At 47.4% G+C, this 21,439-nt stretch overlaps 1 protein-coding gene across 1 annotated transcript in view; it reads right to left on the bottom strand.

Moving 5' to 3' along the window:
* The window catches only part of LOC138800709 (unconventional myosin-X-like), a 75,704-nt gene extending 68,099 nt beyond the window's left edge, over window positions 1-7,605 (bottom strand). Inside the window, exon 1 of the mRNA XM_069982601.1 lies at window positions 7,189-7,605. Coding sequence (XP_069838702.1) covers window positions 7,189-7,209 — 21 coding nt within the window. The 5' untranslated portion in view covers window positions 7,210-7,605. The remainder of the gene's footprint in view (window positions 1-7,188) is intronic.
* Window positions 7,606-21,439: the final 13,834 nt, after the last annotated feature.

The raw sequence follows: 21,439 nt of genomic DNA, 5'->3' as shown, positions 1-21,439 counted from the left end.
CTGGGTGGACTCTATGATAAATATCGTCCATAAGAGATTCTGCAAGGTTGTCACCCAATTCTTTTAGAACTATAAATAACTTATCTATTTAGCCACGCAAAGGATCTATCACAGCCTGGCCGGACAGACTTATCATCTGGGCGAGGTCTGGGAAAGCTGGGTGGAATCTATATTTGTTTTACACATTACAGATTCTACCAGGACTGTCACCCAGCTTTCATAAACTACAGATGACTACAGGAATCAGATACGGGAATAGAATATTGTGGAACTAGTCAGACCTGCCATTCAGGGGTGTGGGAAAGTGGTGTGGGATCTATAATTCTGGTTGTTCAGGGCCCGTCCTTAGTGAGAGGACAGAAAGATGGTCAGGTGCAAAGAGATTCCAAAATGTTGGAGAGAAAGGAAACACTGGGCCCTATGTGACCTACTATAACTAATCCTACTACAACCTCCATCATCCTCCACAGGTCAGAATCATTCTGACAATGGAAATGTGAAATCATTACATAGACACAATAGTGAATTCTCAGGAAACAATGAAGATCACTGGGGGGGCTATACAGTGAGGACTGGTGATTGGCCACCTGTACACCTAGAACCGGTCACCGGTGGTCTGTATGGCAAGGACCGGTCACCGGTGGTCTGTATGGCAAGGACTGGTCACAGGTGGTCTGCATGGTGAGGACCGGTCACCGGTGGTCTGTATGGCGAGGACTGGTCACCGGGGGGGGGTCTGTAAGGCGAGGACTGGTCACAGGTGGTCTGCATGGTGAGGACTGGTCACCGGTGGGCTATAACAGCCTGGTATCGGAGGGAGAGGCCGGGATAACAGAACCAGCCCAGCACCGCCGCCTCCATCATACCAAAACACTGAATGAATAAAATATGAGGCGGATGGCAGGAATCTGCTAATGGAAGAGAAAGCCGGGGGGGAGGGGAGCAGAGATCGGAGAATGGGGGGGATATTCCCAGGGAGGTCTGGTGCAGCGAAAAGGTAAAGCCTTGTGGGAAGGAAGACAATGTCATATCATTAACCCTTACAGCTCCAGGCTCCAGAAATGCAAATACATCATAATAAAAGCGACAAAGCGTAATACAGACGCCTAGTGAAAGATCCGCTATTTAAGGGGAGCGTCGCTGCTTCACATCATCCGGGCTATAAGGAGTTAAACCCTATTGTAATGCACTTCCGGGGTTACTGATGCCAAGTGATGCCCAGAAAAAAGAAGGATTGTGTCACTTAATGGGAACCGTTTGTGCGCTTTACGTTCCACAATGTTAGTTTTGTCTTTAACAAAAGGGTCAGCGACGCAGAACGCTTGGGAAATCCCTCACGATGCAAGAAAATAAGAGGGTACGGTTGTGCTGCCGCCTGGGTCTATTCCTTACTGGGGTCTTATGCTCATGGGAGGGATAAAATAAAGTGACAAAGTTGCAGTATGGTTGCAGTATTGTGTAAACCAAGTGAAAGTGAACGTTATCCATTCGTCTCTATGGAAGGTGACAGTGTCAGATAAGATTAGGGCTCGCTCAGGTGTGACATTAGGAAACGTACAATGGGAAAACTTACATAGGTGGGAACTGTAAAGGCCCTGCGGTATTGCAGCTCAGTTGTATTGAAGTGGATGGAGCTCAATTGTAATACCACATACAACCTGAGGACAAGGGTGGCGCTGTTTTTGCAAGAAAGTAGCAGCATTTTTTTTTCTAATCCTGAATAACCCCTTTAAGTATTGGCAATATCTGATTCTCTCTTGTACTTTGTGTTAGTAAATGTCAGAATACAATGTGCAGATGCCTATCAGGGTCCGGCCCCTCTCCGCACAGCTGGCCGTCTCACATCCTACTTTTGTACGTCCAACAATGGTCAAGACGTCGGGGCCCATTATTACAGGAGTTATTTATATATGGGACCAAGGAATTTTCCCACGGACACGGTGCACAGGGATGTCCCAGGCCATGGTCACCGCCGGCAAAGGACTATATGGGCTCCCACACCGACTACTGGACTCCACTGTGACACAGGTAACAGGAATTACAGGTACAGTAGGTATTCTGGTCTTATATCTGGTCTTATAACACAGCTATTACATGTACACCAAACTCAACTGAGCATACATGTATTCTGAATGGGAAGAGAGAGAGAGCACTGTTACACACTGTGGCAGCGGCTTATCTCCCCAAGAACAAAACGATAGTGGCATGCAAATATTTAACATGCCTGATTCTTCTATCCCCCAACATTATCTGCCAGACAAGGATAGGGATATAAACCAGCTGACTAATGTGTAAGGCGGCCTCCTGACTCCTCTGACAGATGATCTCTTGGGGGATCTGACCTTTTAATGGAGTCTGGCTGTGACTTTCTCTCTAGAGGCAAGCATGCATGTGTATGGGGAAATTGAGTGACTGCTACTCAAGGTGTATGGGCACCTTTTGACTATGTTTTAGTCTTCATTCTGGTTCTGATAACATGGGGTTGATATAAAGGGGTTTTCCGATTCCATGTATTGATGGCTCATCCTCAGAACAGATCATCAATATCTGATAAGGAGGATACCGAGGATCAGCGACACACCGATAAGTATCCATGCTGCTTCTGGCTCTTTCCACATCGGAGTACTCAGGATCCCCCTTTTAATACTGGCGGGGGTCCAGGTAGTCAGATACTACCTCCTAGCTTATAAGTTGTAATTTGGGGATAACCCCTTCAACTGGTCACCATGGTCTATGACTCTATACCATAGAGGGCAATGGCAGCAGTCACACCTGGACCCCAAAACCCCTCTGCTTCCTAAGACACCAGTGTTATATAAGTATTGCATAAGGGGGTCCTGTTACAGATCCTGCGCTGGGACCCAGGAGCTATAAGTCTAACAGAGGGGGCTTAGAAGGTACTACTATAAAAGACTGACATATATATATTGACCCCAAGCCTGAATGACAGCGGTAACCAGGCAGATCAATGCCCTCTGCCCGCGTTCCTGCCCATTACACATGATGGGACACCAGTCAGGACGACTTCTATCATTCCAGGGCAGTGGTTTGGGTGACTGGCGGAGGTGGCAGCTGGTCGCCCCCGGAATGCGGCTGCATATCTGCTTACAGACCAGGTTGTATATAATTGGCAGCAAATCAGCAACCAACATTACCTAATGACAAGCAGGACTATCAGCCGGGACCGAAATAGCAGAAGCAATGGCCTCCTGTAATAATACATGCAATCCACACCAGTCTCTGTAATCCCTGCACTGCCCCGGGGGATGGAATTTGTGACTCTTCAAACCAGATCTGTGTCATTATTACTCGCTAAATCAGGGACTATAAACTCCAAGTGAGCAGCTACTGTATTAACCCTGTGAGCGCCTGGCATGCCAAGGCCTGACTGGCACACTTAGAAATGTCGACTTCAGCTCCATTCACACATCCTTATACATAGGCCTATAGTGCTATTATAGCGGTGCTGTGCCCCTATGCAGATGCAACTGACCTCTATACACCATTATAGCCTAAAAAGAATGGAGTTTCCCATGCAGACTTGAGAGCCCCATAGGCTTTTGCCTGATCCTGTAAAATACAACTGGATTTGCATGGGAAATGTAATTTTTTTCCTTATTTCCGTAACGTTTCCCATTTTTGCCTATTGCAGACCTGCGCTTGATGGTACCCGCCACTCCCAACATCACAAGGGCCTCGGGATCATCGATTTGGATGTGCCCCAGCTGATAATAGTGTCACCATAAGAATGTCCGATATTCCAGAGATGTAGAGAACGCTACATTGACAACGTTATTTGTATAGCGGAGAGGCCGAGGCTCTGCGGTCAGTGACCCACAGTTTCCGGTGTCTGGATACTACTGCCTATTCTGAATACAGTTTAGGAAACATCTATCCTGAACACCCTAGCAGGCAATGAGCGGTTATACCAGGTGATATCATTGCCATGCTTTAAATCCAATGCATTCCTATGATTCCATACAGGGTGATATAGCTTGAACGTCAAACAGTGACTCCTATAGGTTGTTAGGAGAAATGCACTGCAGGAACTAAAACTTTGACAAGTTAATGTTGTGAGGTCAGGTGACCTAAAAAAATTCTGTTGGCGCCAAGATTTTGGGACTTTTTTTAGTGACATCTATAGGAGTTTCTATTATCTAGGCTGGTTCCTGGCCTAGTGGACGTGATCATAGTATAGCGGCAAAGCAGGAGAGGACATACCATATAAACAAGGGGCCAGCCGTCATACATAGTGTTGAGGGGACCTGTCAGTGTTCGGGTTCAGCAATGTTCTCCGAACCCAATCATTTGGCATTTGATAAGAGGTGGTTGCAGAAGTTAGATGCTGCCCTAGGGAGTCCTGGAAAACATGGATACAAGCATAGGCCATAGACTGTATCCATGTTTTCCTGGCAGCCCTAGGGTGACATCCAACTTCTGCAGCCACCAGTAATCAACTGGCAAACATTTGGATTCCGAGTTGGTTGCAGAACCCGAACACTTTGACAGGTAGGTCATCTCAACACCAGTCATAGACAGTCGGTCTGCTGGATCACATTCTATTGGAGACACATATACTGTTCTTCCGCAGAGGTTTTCTGCTGTCTGCCGCTTTACTCCATAGTTTTAAAGGGGAACCCCTTTAAGTCCTCTTGAACATGTGCATTATATGGAGGCAAGTTCTAGTCTCACTATGGGTCTAGAGACTTGAAATGGAACTTGCATTTCCATTACAACCAGTACTTACGTCTGTATTACGTACATGTGAAAGCGTCCCTAGTACCCAACACGACAACCATACAACTCTATGGGCCCATACAGCCATACAACTCTATGAGCCCATTCTATATTTCTACATCCCTTTGATTTTACATTTAATTAAAAAAAAAAAAACTACGGCACGTTCCACTGCTTATAGAAGTGAATACGTCTACATGCCGTATGGAGCACCATATGGCGGTACACAATCTGTAGTATATGCACCACTCTATAGGCTCACATATTATATAATTCTCACACTTTTTCCAGCTGAACAGTCATCCAGATCAAAACCATCATATATAATAGACATAGATAAATCACACTTTGACAATTCTCCGACTTTGTTTCCACCTTAAAGAATCACCACGATTATTTCCACCGTCCATTCAAGTCGGTTTTGTGTCAATGACGATCTGGAGTTTTTTCTTCCCATTGAAAAAAAAAAAATAAAACGAATCAAACGCAAAACTTTTAGCCGAGGAACAATATGACAGCGGTTATCGCTCATCTGAATGGCGGGGGGGCAGGCGAGGAGTCGGATTTAATGAATTCTCGGCACAGCCAGACAGCGGCCCTGCAGAACCGGCAAACAAAGTGGACACTTTCACTAGAGAGCGACGCGTGTGTCCAGGTGAAAAAAAAAGAAGAAAGACAGATGGACGACGGGGGGGGCGACAGTGGCGAACAAATAGGCATGACGAGAGAACAAAGCATCCTTCTCGACAACGACAGCAAATATGGGAGATGAAGCCCCAGCATCCCCAACACTGCAGGAAGAGAGCACGCTCATAGCATTCACCCGCACAGGTTTATTGTGCCAAGAAGATTTCACCTCCATGGCCTGAAGACCCCTCCACCAGGATCCTCATAAAGTGCAGCCGTCCGCAGAGTCCTTTCCTGGAAATGACTGCACCTTCCTGGAGTCACTATTTTAACCTATATGGGTCATCTGGTCTTCAACATGACAAATGCAATAATGGAGGATTCGGTAACACCTGGGAAAGTAGCAGAGGAGGCGTGAGATAGAAGTGATGACATCATGGCATCTGATGTGATGTCACCTGAGTTGAAGTGGCACAGTCCTTCAGCTCACGTTTTCAGATGGGGTCGACTGTTAATATGGTTGTAGTATTGGGCTCCATGACACATTATGTAGGTCAGGGATGGGGAACCTTTGGCCCTCCAGCTGTTGCAAAACTACAATTCCCATCATGCCTGGACAGCCAAAGCTTTAGCTTTGGCTGTCCAGGCATGATGGGAATTGTAGTTTTGCAACAGCTGGAGGACCGAAGGTTCCCCAACCCTGATGTAGGTACTCGCTACTTGGGATCACTCCGCACAACGTATTTCAAGCCTCTTAATTTAACATGGTAGTCACAGTGCGATGACTCCAGCAAATGAAGCCTAAACTTGAGGTAAGATCTCCCATAAAATTTAGGATGGTCACAACTCGGCAACTCAGATTTCGATGAACTACTACGAGATGATAGACAGTTCACGCAACGACGTCATGTGACTCATAGTGCAACACATTTCATGGCCCATTGACTGGCACCAAGTGACGTGACATCCTAGGACACTGGAATTCCAGATATTTCCATAAGGAAAAATAAAAGTGGGGCATGACTCAGGCACTACAAAGTCATGTCATGAGTCGCACCGCAACAGTAGTCGTGTAGACCTGACCCGGCTGGCTGCAGACATGAGAATTTAGTTGGATGACTCATTAGTCTTTTGATGATATCATTGAAGTGTCGGTATAGTAAAAAATTATTATATATATATATATATATATATATATATATATATATATATATATATATATATATATATATATATATAGATATATATATATATATATATATACACACACACACACTCTCTGGCATTACTGGAGTTCCCCTTTAAATTCACTAGTGCACACCTTAGAGGTTGTGGTGTGAGTGCAGCGTTATGCAGTGCAGGATACAGTGTCACACTTGCTCAATATCAGCTATCCCGTAACCCTCAGCGCTGGTGTAATGTAATATACATAATGCACTACAGGCGGCCGGAGTCCTGCAATGCAGTTCTGTAGAGTCTCGTGCTCACGAAGTAGTGGAAGTGACCTCTACAGCGTCCTGTGATGATGATGGGTGTGGTGGTGCCCCCGGGATACCTGATCAATGCATGTAAATCGCATCACCCGCTTATAGCATTGCTACCGCCTATACATTTTACAAATTTCTCACTATAGACAAACAGGTTCAATGTCAAAACGGTGGAATGTCGGAATTATTCTAACATTTACTATAGAATGAGGGTGTCAATGGCGACCGCCCATAAAGCGTCAAATCTAACTTTCCCGAAACATACAAAGAGACCTCAGACGTGTGCGACTACAGATGTCCCGCGACCTGGAGACCACGTATAGCGTCCCGCACTTACCTCTATGAAATACTCGTCCATTTTTCTACGGGTTCCGCAACTTCGCTATAACCCAAGATTGAAAAAAATCCAATGAATGGGCAATATTTTACGGGTTGAAAATAAAATTGCCTCCGTACGTTCGTCTAGATGATACAGGGTCGGCGATGTCTGGTTAGTAGCCGGAGTCCATGTGCCTTGGTGTCAGCGAGTAGTCACCGGGGTTAGCTTGGCTGATCTCATTTAGGTATCCAACTCCAATACAAAGAGCTGGTGCGGGCAGACGGGCAGTGAAGCCCCAGCTCCCCCCGGTGTCCTTTGTTCTCTATTATAGGGGGTAATTGGGGACATAAGCAGAAGCCGGACCTGCACCCCACCTCCCTGGGCAGGAGCAGCATAGCCTTCAATGAAAGATCCTTCAAGACACACTCACATCTCCCAGTGCTCCTGCATTGACTGAGGCTTTAACTGAACTCAGCTGCTCCCAGACAGCTCCTCCTATAGAGGCCAGGCCTGTGTGAGACCCCTCCTGTGCTGCTGCTTCTCTTCCCCAAGCTCCACGCGCTGTGATACACTCACAAAGACTCGCTACAGCTCGCATTGTGTGCGCCAGGCTTATCTGCAAACATTGATGGATGCAGCAGAGCCGAGCTGGTCTGATGTAGCGGAGCCGAGAATATAGTTATAGTGCGGGTTTCATGGTTTTATAGATGACTGCGGGGAAGTCCAAGGCAAGGTCGTATAATATAGATAAATATGTGAGTCCCGGATAAGGACGAATTCACACAGAGCAGGATAATGGCAGATTTTACCTTTGGTTTTGCGGCGACTAGCTAGTCATACATCCTTTTTTTTTTGCAGATCCGCAATCCGTGACAAAAAAAAAAAAAAGGACATGTTGCAATACTGTCTGTAATTACAGAACGGACACCCCAATAGAAGTCTATGGAGAGCACAAAATTTGTGGAGAGTACATTGCAATCCGCAAAACCATCCGTATCACGCATCCGTTTTTTTTTGTGACATCACCAAGCGTCTCCTGCCAGAAATATCCAATGACTGTAAAACGGCCCCCAGACAAGCAGGTGACTTTTTTTTGGGGGGGGGGGGGGACAGCTAATGACGTCATTTTTGTCATCCCCTCTTTTTTCTTTACTACACCTTTTTTGCGGTTCCCCAAAAAACGGATACAAATACGGAACACAATACGGATGCAAAACAGATGATTTTTTGCGGATTGCGGATGAAAAATAGAGGATCCAGATTTTCATTCAGGAAAACATACTGACGTGTGAGTGTAGCCTGAGATTTCCCCTCTTCTCAAATCCATTCCTGGCTTTGGCTTCAAAAATCTGTCAGATAAATCTGTCTGTGTAAACGCACTGTTAAGCAGGACTATAGATCGATTCCTATCCGTGCCACCAGGAACCACCATGTTGCACCGCCTGTCGCACAACTCCATCACTCATACAGGTGAATGTTGCGTTGCGACTCCGTTCACTTGTACGAGTCATGTGTCCACGAATATCCGGTTTGGGGTCTATTCACATGATAGCTTTCAGCTTTGTCCTATTCTAATGGTTTGTTACAATTTATCAGTCTAGTGGTCCTTTTACACGGAACGATTATCGTTCAAATTTTCGCGATAACGATCGCATTTGAGCGATAATCGTTCCGTGTAAACATAGCGAACGATCAAACGACGAGCGAGAAATTTTTCATTTTGATCTTTCAACATGTTCTCAAATCGTTGTTGATTGTTCGCAGATCGCAGATGTGTGAGATAGGCTTAAGCAATCGCAAAACGATCACATAACGATTTTTCTGTACGATGTATCGTTCCATCTAAACGCTGATTGTTATAAAAAAACATTGCTCATTCAAAATCGTTAATCTTGCGATCGGCGAATTATCGCTCCGTGGAAAAGTACCATTAAGCCCAAATTGTTTAGTATTTAGATACAATTGAAGCAAAATCTCAGCTGTGAGAAGTCTTAGCTTTATACAGGCCCTCAGCCATTTTCCGGTTATTCTCGCCCTATGTTATTTTTTCGCTCTGTCTGCATAACCTCTCCAGCCGGACATCTGCTCTTCTTCGGGTACAATTATCATAAGCGTCCATTAAATTTATGATGAAGAATGACAGGAGGGTCTCCGCCTGGACCAGGGTGGTCACCAGTCTTATGAACATTTCCTGTCGATCACAGCCGGGGCCCCTGCCACCTCCTCAGCAGCCGCCTTCATCTGGAGAACAGAGAGCGCAGCCCTGGGGGCCATCTCGCCCACCGCCCCCTCCCTGGAGAATACCTCCTCCAGGGACTCATTGTGTGGTTGACCTCAGAGACAGGGGCTGGAGCCTCGGAGGCGTCTCCCCGCTTTCCTCAGGACCACTCGTCCTGATTTTTATGATTTTTTTGTTACCTTGATCTGAGATATGGAATTACCTGAGTCAGGCCTGAGGATGAAGTCACCAAAACCACAGGGTACAAAGCCAGGGGTAGAGGGGGAGGAGGAGGGGGGGCGCACATTTGGCTCTGCACAATCTGCAAGTGAGAATGGGAAATGAGATTAGTGTAATCTGCCTTGGTTATCTCCCTCCCTGCAGATCAGACATGGGCGGCTGGGGGGACCCCGGGATGGGGCAGAAGCAGATGTGCCTGGCGCTGCATTCATCCCAGTATGAGGACCACCAATCTCATCAGCCGGAGTGACAGCTCATTAACCCCTGCAGATCAAGTTCACATCCAGGCTCCGCAGCTATAGGGCTGTACATATCAGATAGACGCACAATATTCACAGATGGAAATCAGATCAGTAATGACGCTGGCCCCCCTAGTGTCAGAAGTATACAGTATTCTCATAGACCTCCTAATGGCCCTATTCCACGGAACGATTATCGTTCATAAACTCGCTCAAACGACCGCTCGTTAACGATCAATAAACGACTATTTTTTGCGAACGATTACACATTCAATCTAGTGGTAATGTGAACGATAACGATTATTTTGCGGTCGTTACATGATCGTTAAAACGTTCGCTAATTGTTAATTTGAATACAACACACCTACTTTTTAGACACATTTTACGAACGATTTCTAATTCAACAAAACGATTAGCGAATTATCGTTGGAAGACAAACGATTTTTTTTCGACATGTTGAAAAACTTTTGAGAACGATTCAACGACCATTTTGCTCGAGTCGTTCGATCGTTTTCATCAATTCAACGGAACGATTATCGTTAACGAGCGGTCGTTTGAGCGAGTTTATGAACGATAATCGTTCCGTGGAATAGGGCCTTAAGGAAGGCTTTGATGTGTGATGATGACACATAGGCTGTGTTCACACTTTTAGCCAAAACCAGGAGAGAAACCATAAGGCTGTGTTCACACGGGACTGAAACGCTGCAGATTTGTTGCAGATTTTCTCTTCCCTATTAAAGGTTTCTGGGGCAATCTACAACAAACCTGCAGTATTTAAGACTAGTGTGAACATACTCTTAAAGGAGAAGTCCAGGCAAATCGATTTTTTTAACGCGTGTCAGGGAGGATAAAAAAAATAACGCGCTTTTACCTCCCTGGGTCCAGCACTGGTGGCCGCGTACCGCCGCTCCGGTCGCCAGCCGCTTCCTGGTGTGAGCTGGATCCGGGTCGTGACGCGTGCGGTCCGCTCAGCCAGTCAGTAGCCAGGCGGGACCTCTGACCAGGAACGGCAGTACACGGCCACCAGCAGTGGGGCAGGGGAGGTAAGAGAGCGTTTTTTCCTTTATCCTCCCCCTCCCCAACGATTTGCCCAGACTTCTCCTTTTAAAGGGGTTATCCAGGATTAGAAAAGCACAGATACTTTCTTTCAAAAACAGCGCCACCCCTGTCCTCAGGTTGTGTTTGGTATTACAAGTCAGTTATAGTACATTATCTTTAAATACCCAAACTGAGAACAAGAGTGGCGCTGTTTCTGGAAGAAAGCGGCCTGGATAACCCCTTCAAGGCCCTTTTACAGTGGCCAATGGGTGCCAATCCCTGTGACTGGCGCTCATTCACATAGTCTTTAGATAGTTGTTCAAAGAGGGGCTATGTGGCTGATACCGGTGATTTTATTGGCTGCACAATAGATTCAATCCGCCGACGAACAACCATTTTCCCGTCCATCAGCCGATCACTGATCCTTTTACACAGAACTTGTCCACGTCTCCTTTCGTTTTGTGTATACAGCTCATGTGCAGACCTATGTACATCTTCATGTATACAGACTGTAATCTGTATATCTGTGTAGTTGATGCTTTCTTATATCTCTTCCTATCAAGATTCTAGCAACCAGGGCATGCTGGGAGTTGTGGTTTTGTTACAGGTAGGAGACCACAGCATTAGAGGAGCACAGGAAACTCCATCTGTCCTGATGATTCTCATCCCTGATGTAATTAGACCTGGATTACAGAGCGTTGTGGAGCCCGGTGGTCTGTATCCAGGTATATAGCCCGCCATTATCCATGTAATGCTATCCTGTGCTTGCCTTCTAATTAACCATTTACAACCAGAGAGATTCATGGATGGAGAGCTGACTGCAGAAGTGTGTATGTGAGGAGGAGGGGTGGCTTCGTGTTATTGACAACTACTTAAAGGGGTTGTTCACCAATTTTTTTCTTCTTTCAAATCAACTGGTGCCAGAAAGTGCCAGAGATTTGTAATTTGATTCTCTTAAAAAAATTTTTTTTCCAGTACTTATCAGCTGCTGTATGTCCTGCAGGAAGTGGTGTATTCTTTCCAGTCTGACACAGTGCTCTCTGCTGCCACCTCTGTCCATGTCAGGAACTGTCCAAATTAGTAGCAAATCCCCATAGAAAACCTCTCCTGCTGCCCAGACTGGAAAGAATACACACCACTTCCTGCAGGACATAAAGCAGCTGATAAGTACTGGAAGACTTGAGATTTTTTAATAGAAGTAAATTAGAAATCTTTGGCACTTTCTGGCACCAGTTGATTTGAGAGGGAAAAAAGTGAATTATCCCTTTAAAGGAGTTGTCTAGGCTTAGAAAAACTGCCTTCTTCCAAAAACAGCGCCACCCCTGTCCTCAGTTTGGATGTGGGGTTTTTGCTACTCAGTTCCATTGAAGTGAATAGAGTTGAATTGCAGTACCAAAAACAGCCTGAAGACAGGGATGGCGCTGTTTCTGGGGGAAAAAAAATAGCTATTTTTTTTTCTAATTCTGGATAAACCATTTAAAGGGGTTATCCTGAGATTATCCACATGATAGAGAATAAGTAGCTGATCAATGGGGGTCCAACTACTGGGACCACCACCAAAGTCGCCATGTAGCCCCAGCTCAGCATCCTCCATCCATCTGTTGAAAAACTACAACTCCCATCATGCCCGGACAGCCAAAGGCTGTCCGGGCATGATGGGAATTGTAGTTTTGGGACAGCTGGAGGGCCACATGTTGGAGAACACTACTCTAGTTTAACAATATATCCAAGCTATGACCCATAGTCACTACATACCCAATAAGGCACCCATAGGGGTGTACTATACCGCCATATGCTTCCCATTCAGTGCACCATATGGCAGCACAGCCAGTGATGACGGCTCCATAGCGTGAAGCCATAAGGTCTGTGCATACAGCTCCGCCACGTACATGACACCTATGCCGGAGATTCTTATGGAGCATCTGTGACTTCTTTTTGGGAACACTGGAACCGTAAAGCAGCAGCCCTCCTGCTGCAAAATTCTGTATGGAACCCTGCTTTGTGTTCTGTACTCATGTGGGGGAAGTAAATGATGCTTCGGGGAATAAGGGGTTAATGTAGCTGGTAATGAAATTAGAGGAGCTGAAAGCTTCTTGTGGTGCGGACCCAGCTGCACCTGCCCCCCTTGTTATCCAGCGACCCCCCCTTAGTGATAGGACCTCGCTCCATCTGACTAATGCATCTCAGACTCTAGCAGAGAACTATTAGCAATCCCCCCAGGAGGACCCCTGCACTGCAGGCAGTAATCTATTACCCAATAACCAGATTTACCCATTAATAACCACAGCGCCACCATCAGACAGCTGCTGGTATTACATGTGGTGACCAGTTCTAGCTATTACAACACCCAGGTCACACCCAGTTCATAGACTTGGGGGCTTGCAGTATTACAGTTCCCGTTTCTTTAGTTGACCTTTCCTGTTTCTGGGAAAGCTGGGTGGACGCCACTATGGCTGGTCACCGCACATCCACAGACTTCTGTATACATAATAAATGACACACTGTTATGGGGATCTGTAGATGACACTGTTACGGGGGGGGGGGGGGGGGGGGTAGATGACACTGTGTTATGGGGGATGTGTAGATGACACTGTTATGGGGGATGTGTAGATGACACTGTTATGGGGGATGTGTAGATGACACTGTGTTATGGGGGGATGTGTAGATGACACTGTTATGGGGGATGTGTAGATGACACTGTTATGGGGGTTCTGTAGATGACACTGTTACGGGGGGGGGGGTGTGGATGACACTGGTATGGGGGTTCTGTAGATGATACTGTGTTATGGGGGATCTGTATATGACACTGTTATGGAGGATGTGTAGATGACACTGTGTTATGGGGGATCTGTAGATGACACTGTTATGGGGATGTGTAGATGACACTGTGTTATGGGGGATGTGTAGATGACACTCTTATGGGGGATGTGTAGATGACACTGTGTTATGGGGGATGTGTAGATGACACTGTGTTACGGGGGGGGGCTGTAGATGACACTGTGTTATGGGGATCTGTAGATGACACTGTTATAGGGGATCTGTATATAACACTGTTATGGGGGATCTGTAGATGACACTGTTATGGGGGATGTGTAGATGACACTGTGTTATGGGGGATCTGTAGATGACACTATTATGGGGGATGTGTAGATGACACTGTGTTATGGGGGATCTGTAGATGTGTTATGGGGGATCTGTAGATGACACTATTATGGGGATGTGTAGATGACACTGTGTTATGGGGGATCTGTAGATGACACTGTTATGGGGATGTGTAGATGACACTGTTATGGGGATGTGTAGATGACACTGTGTTATGGGGGATGTGTAGATGACACTATTATGGGGATGTGTAGATGACACTGTTATGGGGGATCTGTAGATGACACTGTTATGGTGGGATGTGTAGATGACACTGTGTTATGGGGGATCTGTAGATGACACTGTTATGGGGGATCTGTAGATAACACTGTTATGGGGGATCTGTAGATGACACTGTGTTATGGGGGATCTGTAGATGACACTGTTATGGGGGATGTGTAGATGACACTATTATGGGGATGTGTAGATGACACTGTTATAGGGGATGTGTAGATGACACTGTGTTATGGGGGATCTGTAGATGACACTGTTATGGGGGATGTGTAGATGACACTGTTATGGGGGGTGTAGATGACACTGTAATGGAGGATGTGTAGATGACACTATTATGGTGGATGTGTAGATGACACTGTTATGGGGGATGTGTAGGTGACACTGTGTTATGGGGGATGTGTAGATGATACTGTTATGGGGCATGTGTAGGTGACACCGTTATGGGGGATGTGTAGATGTGTTATGGTGGATGTGTAGATGACACTGTTATGGGGGATGTGTAGATGACACTGTGTTATGGGGGATGTGTAGATGACACTGTTATGGGGGATGTGTAGATGACACTGTGTTATGGGGGATGTGTAGATGACCCTGTTATGGGGGATGTGTAGATGACACTGTTATGGGGGATGTGTAGATGACACTGTGTTATGGGGGATCGGTGTAGATGACACTGTTATGGGGGATGTGTAGATGACACTGTGTTATGGGGGATGTGTAGATGACACTGTAATGGGGGGGATGTGTAGATGACACTGTTATGGGGGATGTGTAGATGACACTGTGTTATGGGGGATGTGTAGATGACACTGTTATGGGGGGATCTGTAGATGACACTGTTATGGGGGATGTGTAGATGACACTGTGTTATGGGGGATGTGTAGATGACACTGTTATGGGGGGATGTGTAGATGACACTGTGTTATGGGGGATCTGTAGATGACACTGTTATGTGGGATGTGTAGATGACACTGTTATGGAGGATGTGTAGATGACACTGTGTTATGGGGGATGTGTAGATGACACTGTTATGGGGGGATGTGTAGATGACACTGTGTTATGGGGGATGTGTAGATGACACTGTTATGGGGGATGTGTAGATGACACTGTTATGGGGGATCTGTAGATGACACTGTTATGGAGGATGTGTAGATGATACTGTTATGGGGGATGTGTAGATGATACTGTTATGGGGGATGTGTAGATGACACTGTTATGGGGGGATGTGTAGATGACACTGTTATGGGGGGTGTCGATGACACTGTTATGGGGGGATGTGTAGATGACACTGTTATGGGGGGATGTGTAGATGACACTGTTATGGGGGATCTGTAGATGACACTGTTATGTGGGATGTGTAGATGACACTGTTATGGAGGATGTGTAGATGACACTGTGTTATGGGGGATGTGTAGATGACACTGTTATGGGGAGATGTGTAGATGACACTGTTATGGGGGATCTGTAGATGACACTGTTATGGGGCATGTGTAGATGACACTGATATGGAGGATGTGTAGATGACACTGTTATGAGGGATCTGTGTGGCACCTAGGCTGAGACTATAGGGGGCCCAGGTATATACATTATATTGTGGCACTGTATATAGTATTCCTATCAGGCATTGTATATATTATTCCTATGAGGAGCTGCAGGGTGAGATTTGCTTTACATGTTGGAGATTATGAAAAACTCAGCCGAGCGCGCAATCTAAAGCCGACCGCACACATTACGTAGCCGTCAGCCGAATATACCCGCTTCCTTCATGGAGATAAGCTCCTGCCAGACACCTCTGTCCCCTCCAGACTCCTCCGTGCCCTCCAGACTCCTCTGGCAGCAGCTTATCTCCAGGGGGGCAACAGAGGATCAGCATGTTGAAATTCATCAGGATTGATCCTTTTTTCCCCTCGAGCAGTCGTGGAGGGATTGCTGAGCCTCCACCGTACATGAGCTGACTGTATAGTAAGACACAGTATATACAGAGATCACACAGTATTTAGCGATCTCAAAGTATATAGCTGATATAAAGTAAGACACAGTATATAGAGATCATACAGTATACAGCTGCTGTATAGTAACACACAATATATAGAGATCGCACAGTATATAGCTGATGTATAGTAACACACCGTATAAAGCTGCTGTTAAGTAAGACACAGTATACAGATACTGTATAGTAACAAAGTATATAGCTGACTGTATAGTAACTCACAGTATATAGCTGTTGTATAGTAACACACAGTATATACCTACATAGCTGCCAACAGCCCCGATTTCGCAGGGACTGTCCCAATTTTGAACAGACAGTTCACATTAGCTCCCCACTGTGACAGTACCTTGTGTGGCCGCAGGTAGTATTATGCCTCCCACCTCTCTCTGCTCCTGGGGCACAAGTGATGTCACTCGCACAGAGCAGGGAGTGTGGAGCAATACAGATGGGGACTTTGTGTAGAAGTAAGGACAGTGCTGCAGCAAAGAGCCTAATATGTTTGTCTGGCAGATTCTACTTAGATAAAATGTGGCCGGGGGAAGTCTTCATGATGGCAAAACCAGATGGAGAAGAGGAGGAAAAGTGAGTGACTCCGATCAGAGAAAACACCCCCCTGGGAGTCACTGAATATAACTGCACTGTAATCACTTATCTTGATCATCATCTCTGTCCACATGATTATCTTTGCCAGCAGGGGCGGAACTACCGCCGTAGCAGCCGTAGCGGCTGCTACGGGGCCCCTAACATCAGGGGGCCCGTGGCCTTGGCCCCCCGAAGATGACCGATTGCAACACCCGGCGGCCGAGCGGGCCTCCCGGGTGTTCAGTGTTCTGACTGACAGCGCGAGAAGCCATAGGCTTCCCGCCCTGTCAATCATTCTTGTGACCGCAAGCAAGCATTCTGCTTGCGATCACAAGAGTGTCCCACCCAATGTGCAGCTCTTTGGTAAAGTCCTGGCAGCGTCATCGCTGAGCGCTCAGTGTGCGCCGCCGCGGCTGGGACTTCCGGTACTAAGAACACAAACCGGAAGTCCCAGCCGCCGCGGCGCACACTGAGCGCTCAGCGATGACGCTGCCGGGACTTCACCAGAGGGCTGCTCATCGGGCGGAGGCAGAGAGAAGAGGAGACCGGCGACCGACGGGGGAGCGTGGGGTTAGGTGAGTTATGTGTTTGTTTTTTTAATCAGAGGGGCAACACTGCGGGCTATGTGGGGAAGGGGATGCACAACACTGGGGGCTATGTGGGGAAGGGGATGCACAACACTGGGGGCTATGTGGGGAAGGGGATGCACAATACTGGGGGCTATGTGGGGAAGGGGATGCACAATACTGGGGGCTATGTGGGGAAGGGGATGCACAATACTGGGGGCTATGTGGGGAAGGGGATGCACAACACTGGGGGCTATGTGGGGAAGGGGATGCACAACACTGCGGGCTATGTGGGGAAGGGGATGCACAACACTGCGGGCTATGTGGGGAAGGGGATGCACAATACTGGGGGCTATGTGGGGAAGGGGATGCACAATACTGGGGGCTATGTGGGGAAGGGGATGCACAATACTGGGGGCTATGTGGGGAAGGGGATGCACAATACTGGGGGCTATGTGGGGAAGGGGATGCACAATTCTGGGGGCTATGTGGGGAAGGGGATGCACAATACTGGGGGCTATGTGGGGAAGGGGATGCACAATACTGGGGGCTATGTGGGGAAGGGGATGCACAATACTGGGGGCTATGTGGGGAAGGGGATGCACAATACTGGGGGCTATGTGGGGAAGGGGATGCACAATACTGGGGGCTATGTGGGGAAGGGGATGCACAATACTGGGGGCTATGTGGGGAAGGGGATGCACAATACTGGGGGCTATGTGGGGGAGGGGATGCACAATACTGGGGGCTATGTGGGGAAGGGGATGCACAATACTGGGGGCTAAGGATAGACAACACTGGGGGCTACATGGGGGATGCACAATACTGGGGGCTATATGGGGGATGCACAATACTGGGGGCTATATGGGGGGATGCACAATACTGGGGGCTATATGGGGGATGCACAATACTGGGGGCTATATGGGGGGGATGCACAATACTGGGGGCTATATGGGGGATGGGAATGCACAACACTGGGGGCTACCTATATGGGGGATGGACAACACTGGGGGCTACCTATATGCGGGACGGGGATGGACAACACTGGGGGCTACCTATATGCGGGACGGGGATGGACAACACTGGGGGCTACCTATATGCGGGACGGGGATGGACAACACTGGGGGCTACCTATATGCGGGACGGGGATGGACAACACTGGGGGCTACCTTTATGGGGAATGTGGGCCATCTAAAAGGGGAACTACACAGAGGGGCCATTTATGAAGGGGACTAGGGGGCATCTATAAGGGGAACTACACTGGGGGGGTTGACACAGAGGGGTCATCTAAGAGGACTACACAGAGGGGACCATATACTGTAGGGCAGGGATAGGGAACCTTGGCTCTCCAGCTATTGCAAAACTACAGCTTTATTTTTGACTGTCCATACATGATGGGAGTTGTAGTTTTGCAGAAGCTGGAGAGCAGAGATTCCCTACCTCTGATATAGGTGATGCACAGAGGGTGTCATCTACTATAAATGGATTACACAGAGGGGGATCTCTACTATAGTAGATGCACATGGGGCCATCTATATGGAGGACTGAACAAGGGGCAATCTATAAGCTGTCTACACAGAGCCTAATTTGTCTGTCTGGCAGATTCTGTGGATTCGTGGCTTGGAGTTCTTATAATGGCCCAGGACAGATGGAGAAGAAAATGAAAAGGAAACAACTCTAATGAGAGAAGGCGTCCCCTGTGAGTCACTTAATATAACTGCAGTGTAATTTATATGGTGTATAGAACCTGTGTAGAGCTGGGTGTGTTGATGGCATAGTGGTTGGTCGAGGAGGGGGGGGGGGGGCCCAATCAAAAGTTTGCTGTGGGGCCCAGCCATTTCTAGTTACGCCCCTGTTTGCCAGCAAGCAGCTTCAGAGATCATCCTCTTAACTCTGCTTGCTGGAAGTGGCAGAGAAGGGTATAGGGAGAGTGAGTATGCTGGGGGCCAGATACTGGGATCTGTAATATGCTGGGGGCCTGATACTGGGGTTTGTAATATGCTAGGGGCCTGATACTGTGGCCTTTAATATGCTGGGGTCTGATACTAGGATCTGTAATATGGTGGGGCCTGATACTAGGGTCTGTAATATGCTGTTAACCTGATACTGGGGTCTATAATATAGTGGGGCCTGATACTGGGGTCTATAATATATTGGGGCCTGATACTGGGGTGTGTAATATGCTGGGGGCCAGATACTGGGATCTGTAATATGCTGGGGGCCTGATACTGGGGTTTGTAATATGCTAGGGGCCTGATACTGTGGCCTTTAATATGCTGGGGTCTGATACTAGGATCTGTAATATGGTGGGGCCTGATACTAGGGTCTGTAATATGCTGTTAACCTGATACTGGGGTCTATAATATAGTGGGGCCTGATACTGGGGTCTATAATATATTGGGGCCTGATACTGGGGTGTGTAATATGCTGGGGGCCTGATACTGGGGTGTGTAATATGCTGGGGGCCTGATACTGGGGTGTGTAATATGCTGGGGGTCTAAAATATACTGGGGGCCTGATACTGGGGTCTGTAATGCACATGTACAATGTCCCTTTGGTGTTGTGCGGTGATATGCTGAGGGGTTGTATTGGTGGGTGGTGTAGTGCAACCTTAGGGCTTACCTTCTGAAACCTTCCTGTCACGGTGGGGTCCGAGGGTGCTAGGGCCCTTGTCTTCTTCAGCATACACACAGGGACATATAATTTTTAATAAAAGTCTTAGCGGTGAAAGTATATCAAGACTTTACTTGAAGGATAACTATATACAATCCAATACAGGGGCATCTGATGAGGGTAAACTGTTGGCTTGATCAGAGTCCTTAGCTTCAGGGAGAGGATTACCTTAGTTACTATAGCTTAGACATGGTAGATAAATAGGATTTCAAAGAGACAGACCTGTTCCAGAGACTTTGCAGTTTTCCTGCCTTTATAAGGTATGTGTGAATAGGTACTTGAAGTTACTGAAGAGACTTGACGCTGTTAACGCTCGCTATCATGTAGGAGGAAGACGCATGGACACACTGACATGGAAGACAGGAAGATGTGGACGGTGAATGGGAGACCCTCTATAACTTCACCAATCCGAGAGCAGGCACTAATAAACACAGAGGATGTCCTGCTGAGACTTTGAAGACATGTATTAGTCCTTATGGCTGACTGGAAACAGGTTAGGGGGTTGAAGATGGAGTCTGACAGGATTACTGAGGTGACGTAGGGAGGTTAGATGTGACTCTGGCAATGCCAGACTACCAACTGTCACTGACAAGACCGCACAGCCCTTCTGGGTAAAAGGTGGGCGGAGCTAGATTTCCCCTGGCCAATCACTAGAGTGTGATAGGTTGCAGGGGAGGAGCACTGATCAAGCTCAACACTTGTATTATTAGCGTTTAAAGGGGTTGTCCGGCGATAAAAAATTATTCACAGAATAACACACATTACAAAGTTATACAACTTTGTAATGTATGTTATGTCTGTGAATGGCCCCCTTCCCCGTGTTTCCCCCCACCCACGCTAGACCCGGAAGTGTGGTGCATTATACTCACCGCATCTCGTGTCGTCCACGGTCTCCGATCGTCAGCAGTTACGTCTTCTTCGGGAGGCCGGCGGATCTTCCCGAGTGCCGGCCACCCTCTGCAGCGTCATCCGAAGCTCAGCCGCGATTGGCTGAGCATAACTGTGCTCAGCCAATCGCGGCTGAGCGGCTGATGACGCGGCCACGTCATCAGCTGCTCAGCCGCGATTGGCTGAGCACAGTTATGCTCAGCCAATCGCGGCTGAGCTTCGGATGACGCTGCAGAGGGCGGCCGGCACTCGGGAAGATCCGCTGGCCTCACGAAGAAGACGTCACTGCTGAGGATCGGAGACCGTGGTCGGCACGTGACAGGTAATGTATAGCGCACCACACTTCCGGGTACACGGGTGGGGGTGGTGGGACACGGGGAAGGGGGCCATTCACAGACATAACATACATTACAAAGTTGTATAACTTTGTAATGTGTGTTAATCTGTGAATAATTTTTTA

This window comes from Dendropsophus ebraccatus, chromosome 9 (genome assembly GCF_027789765.1).
Source record: "Dendropsophus ebraccatus isolate aDenEbr1 chromosome 9, aDenEbr1.pat, whole genome shotgun sequence".
In the NCBI taxonomy this organism is placed as follows: Eukaryota; Metazoa; Chordata; class Amphibia; order Anura; family Hylidae; genus Dendropsophus; species Dendropsophus ebraccatus.
This window is presented reverse-complemented; position numbering and strand designations above follow the sequence as displayed.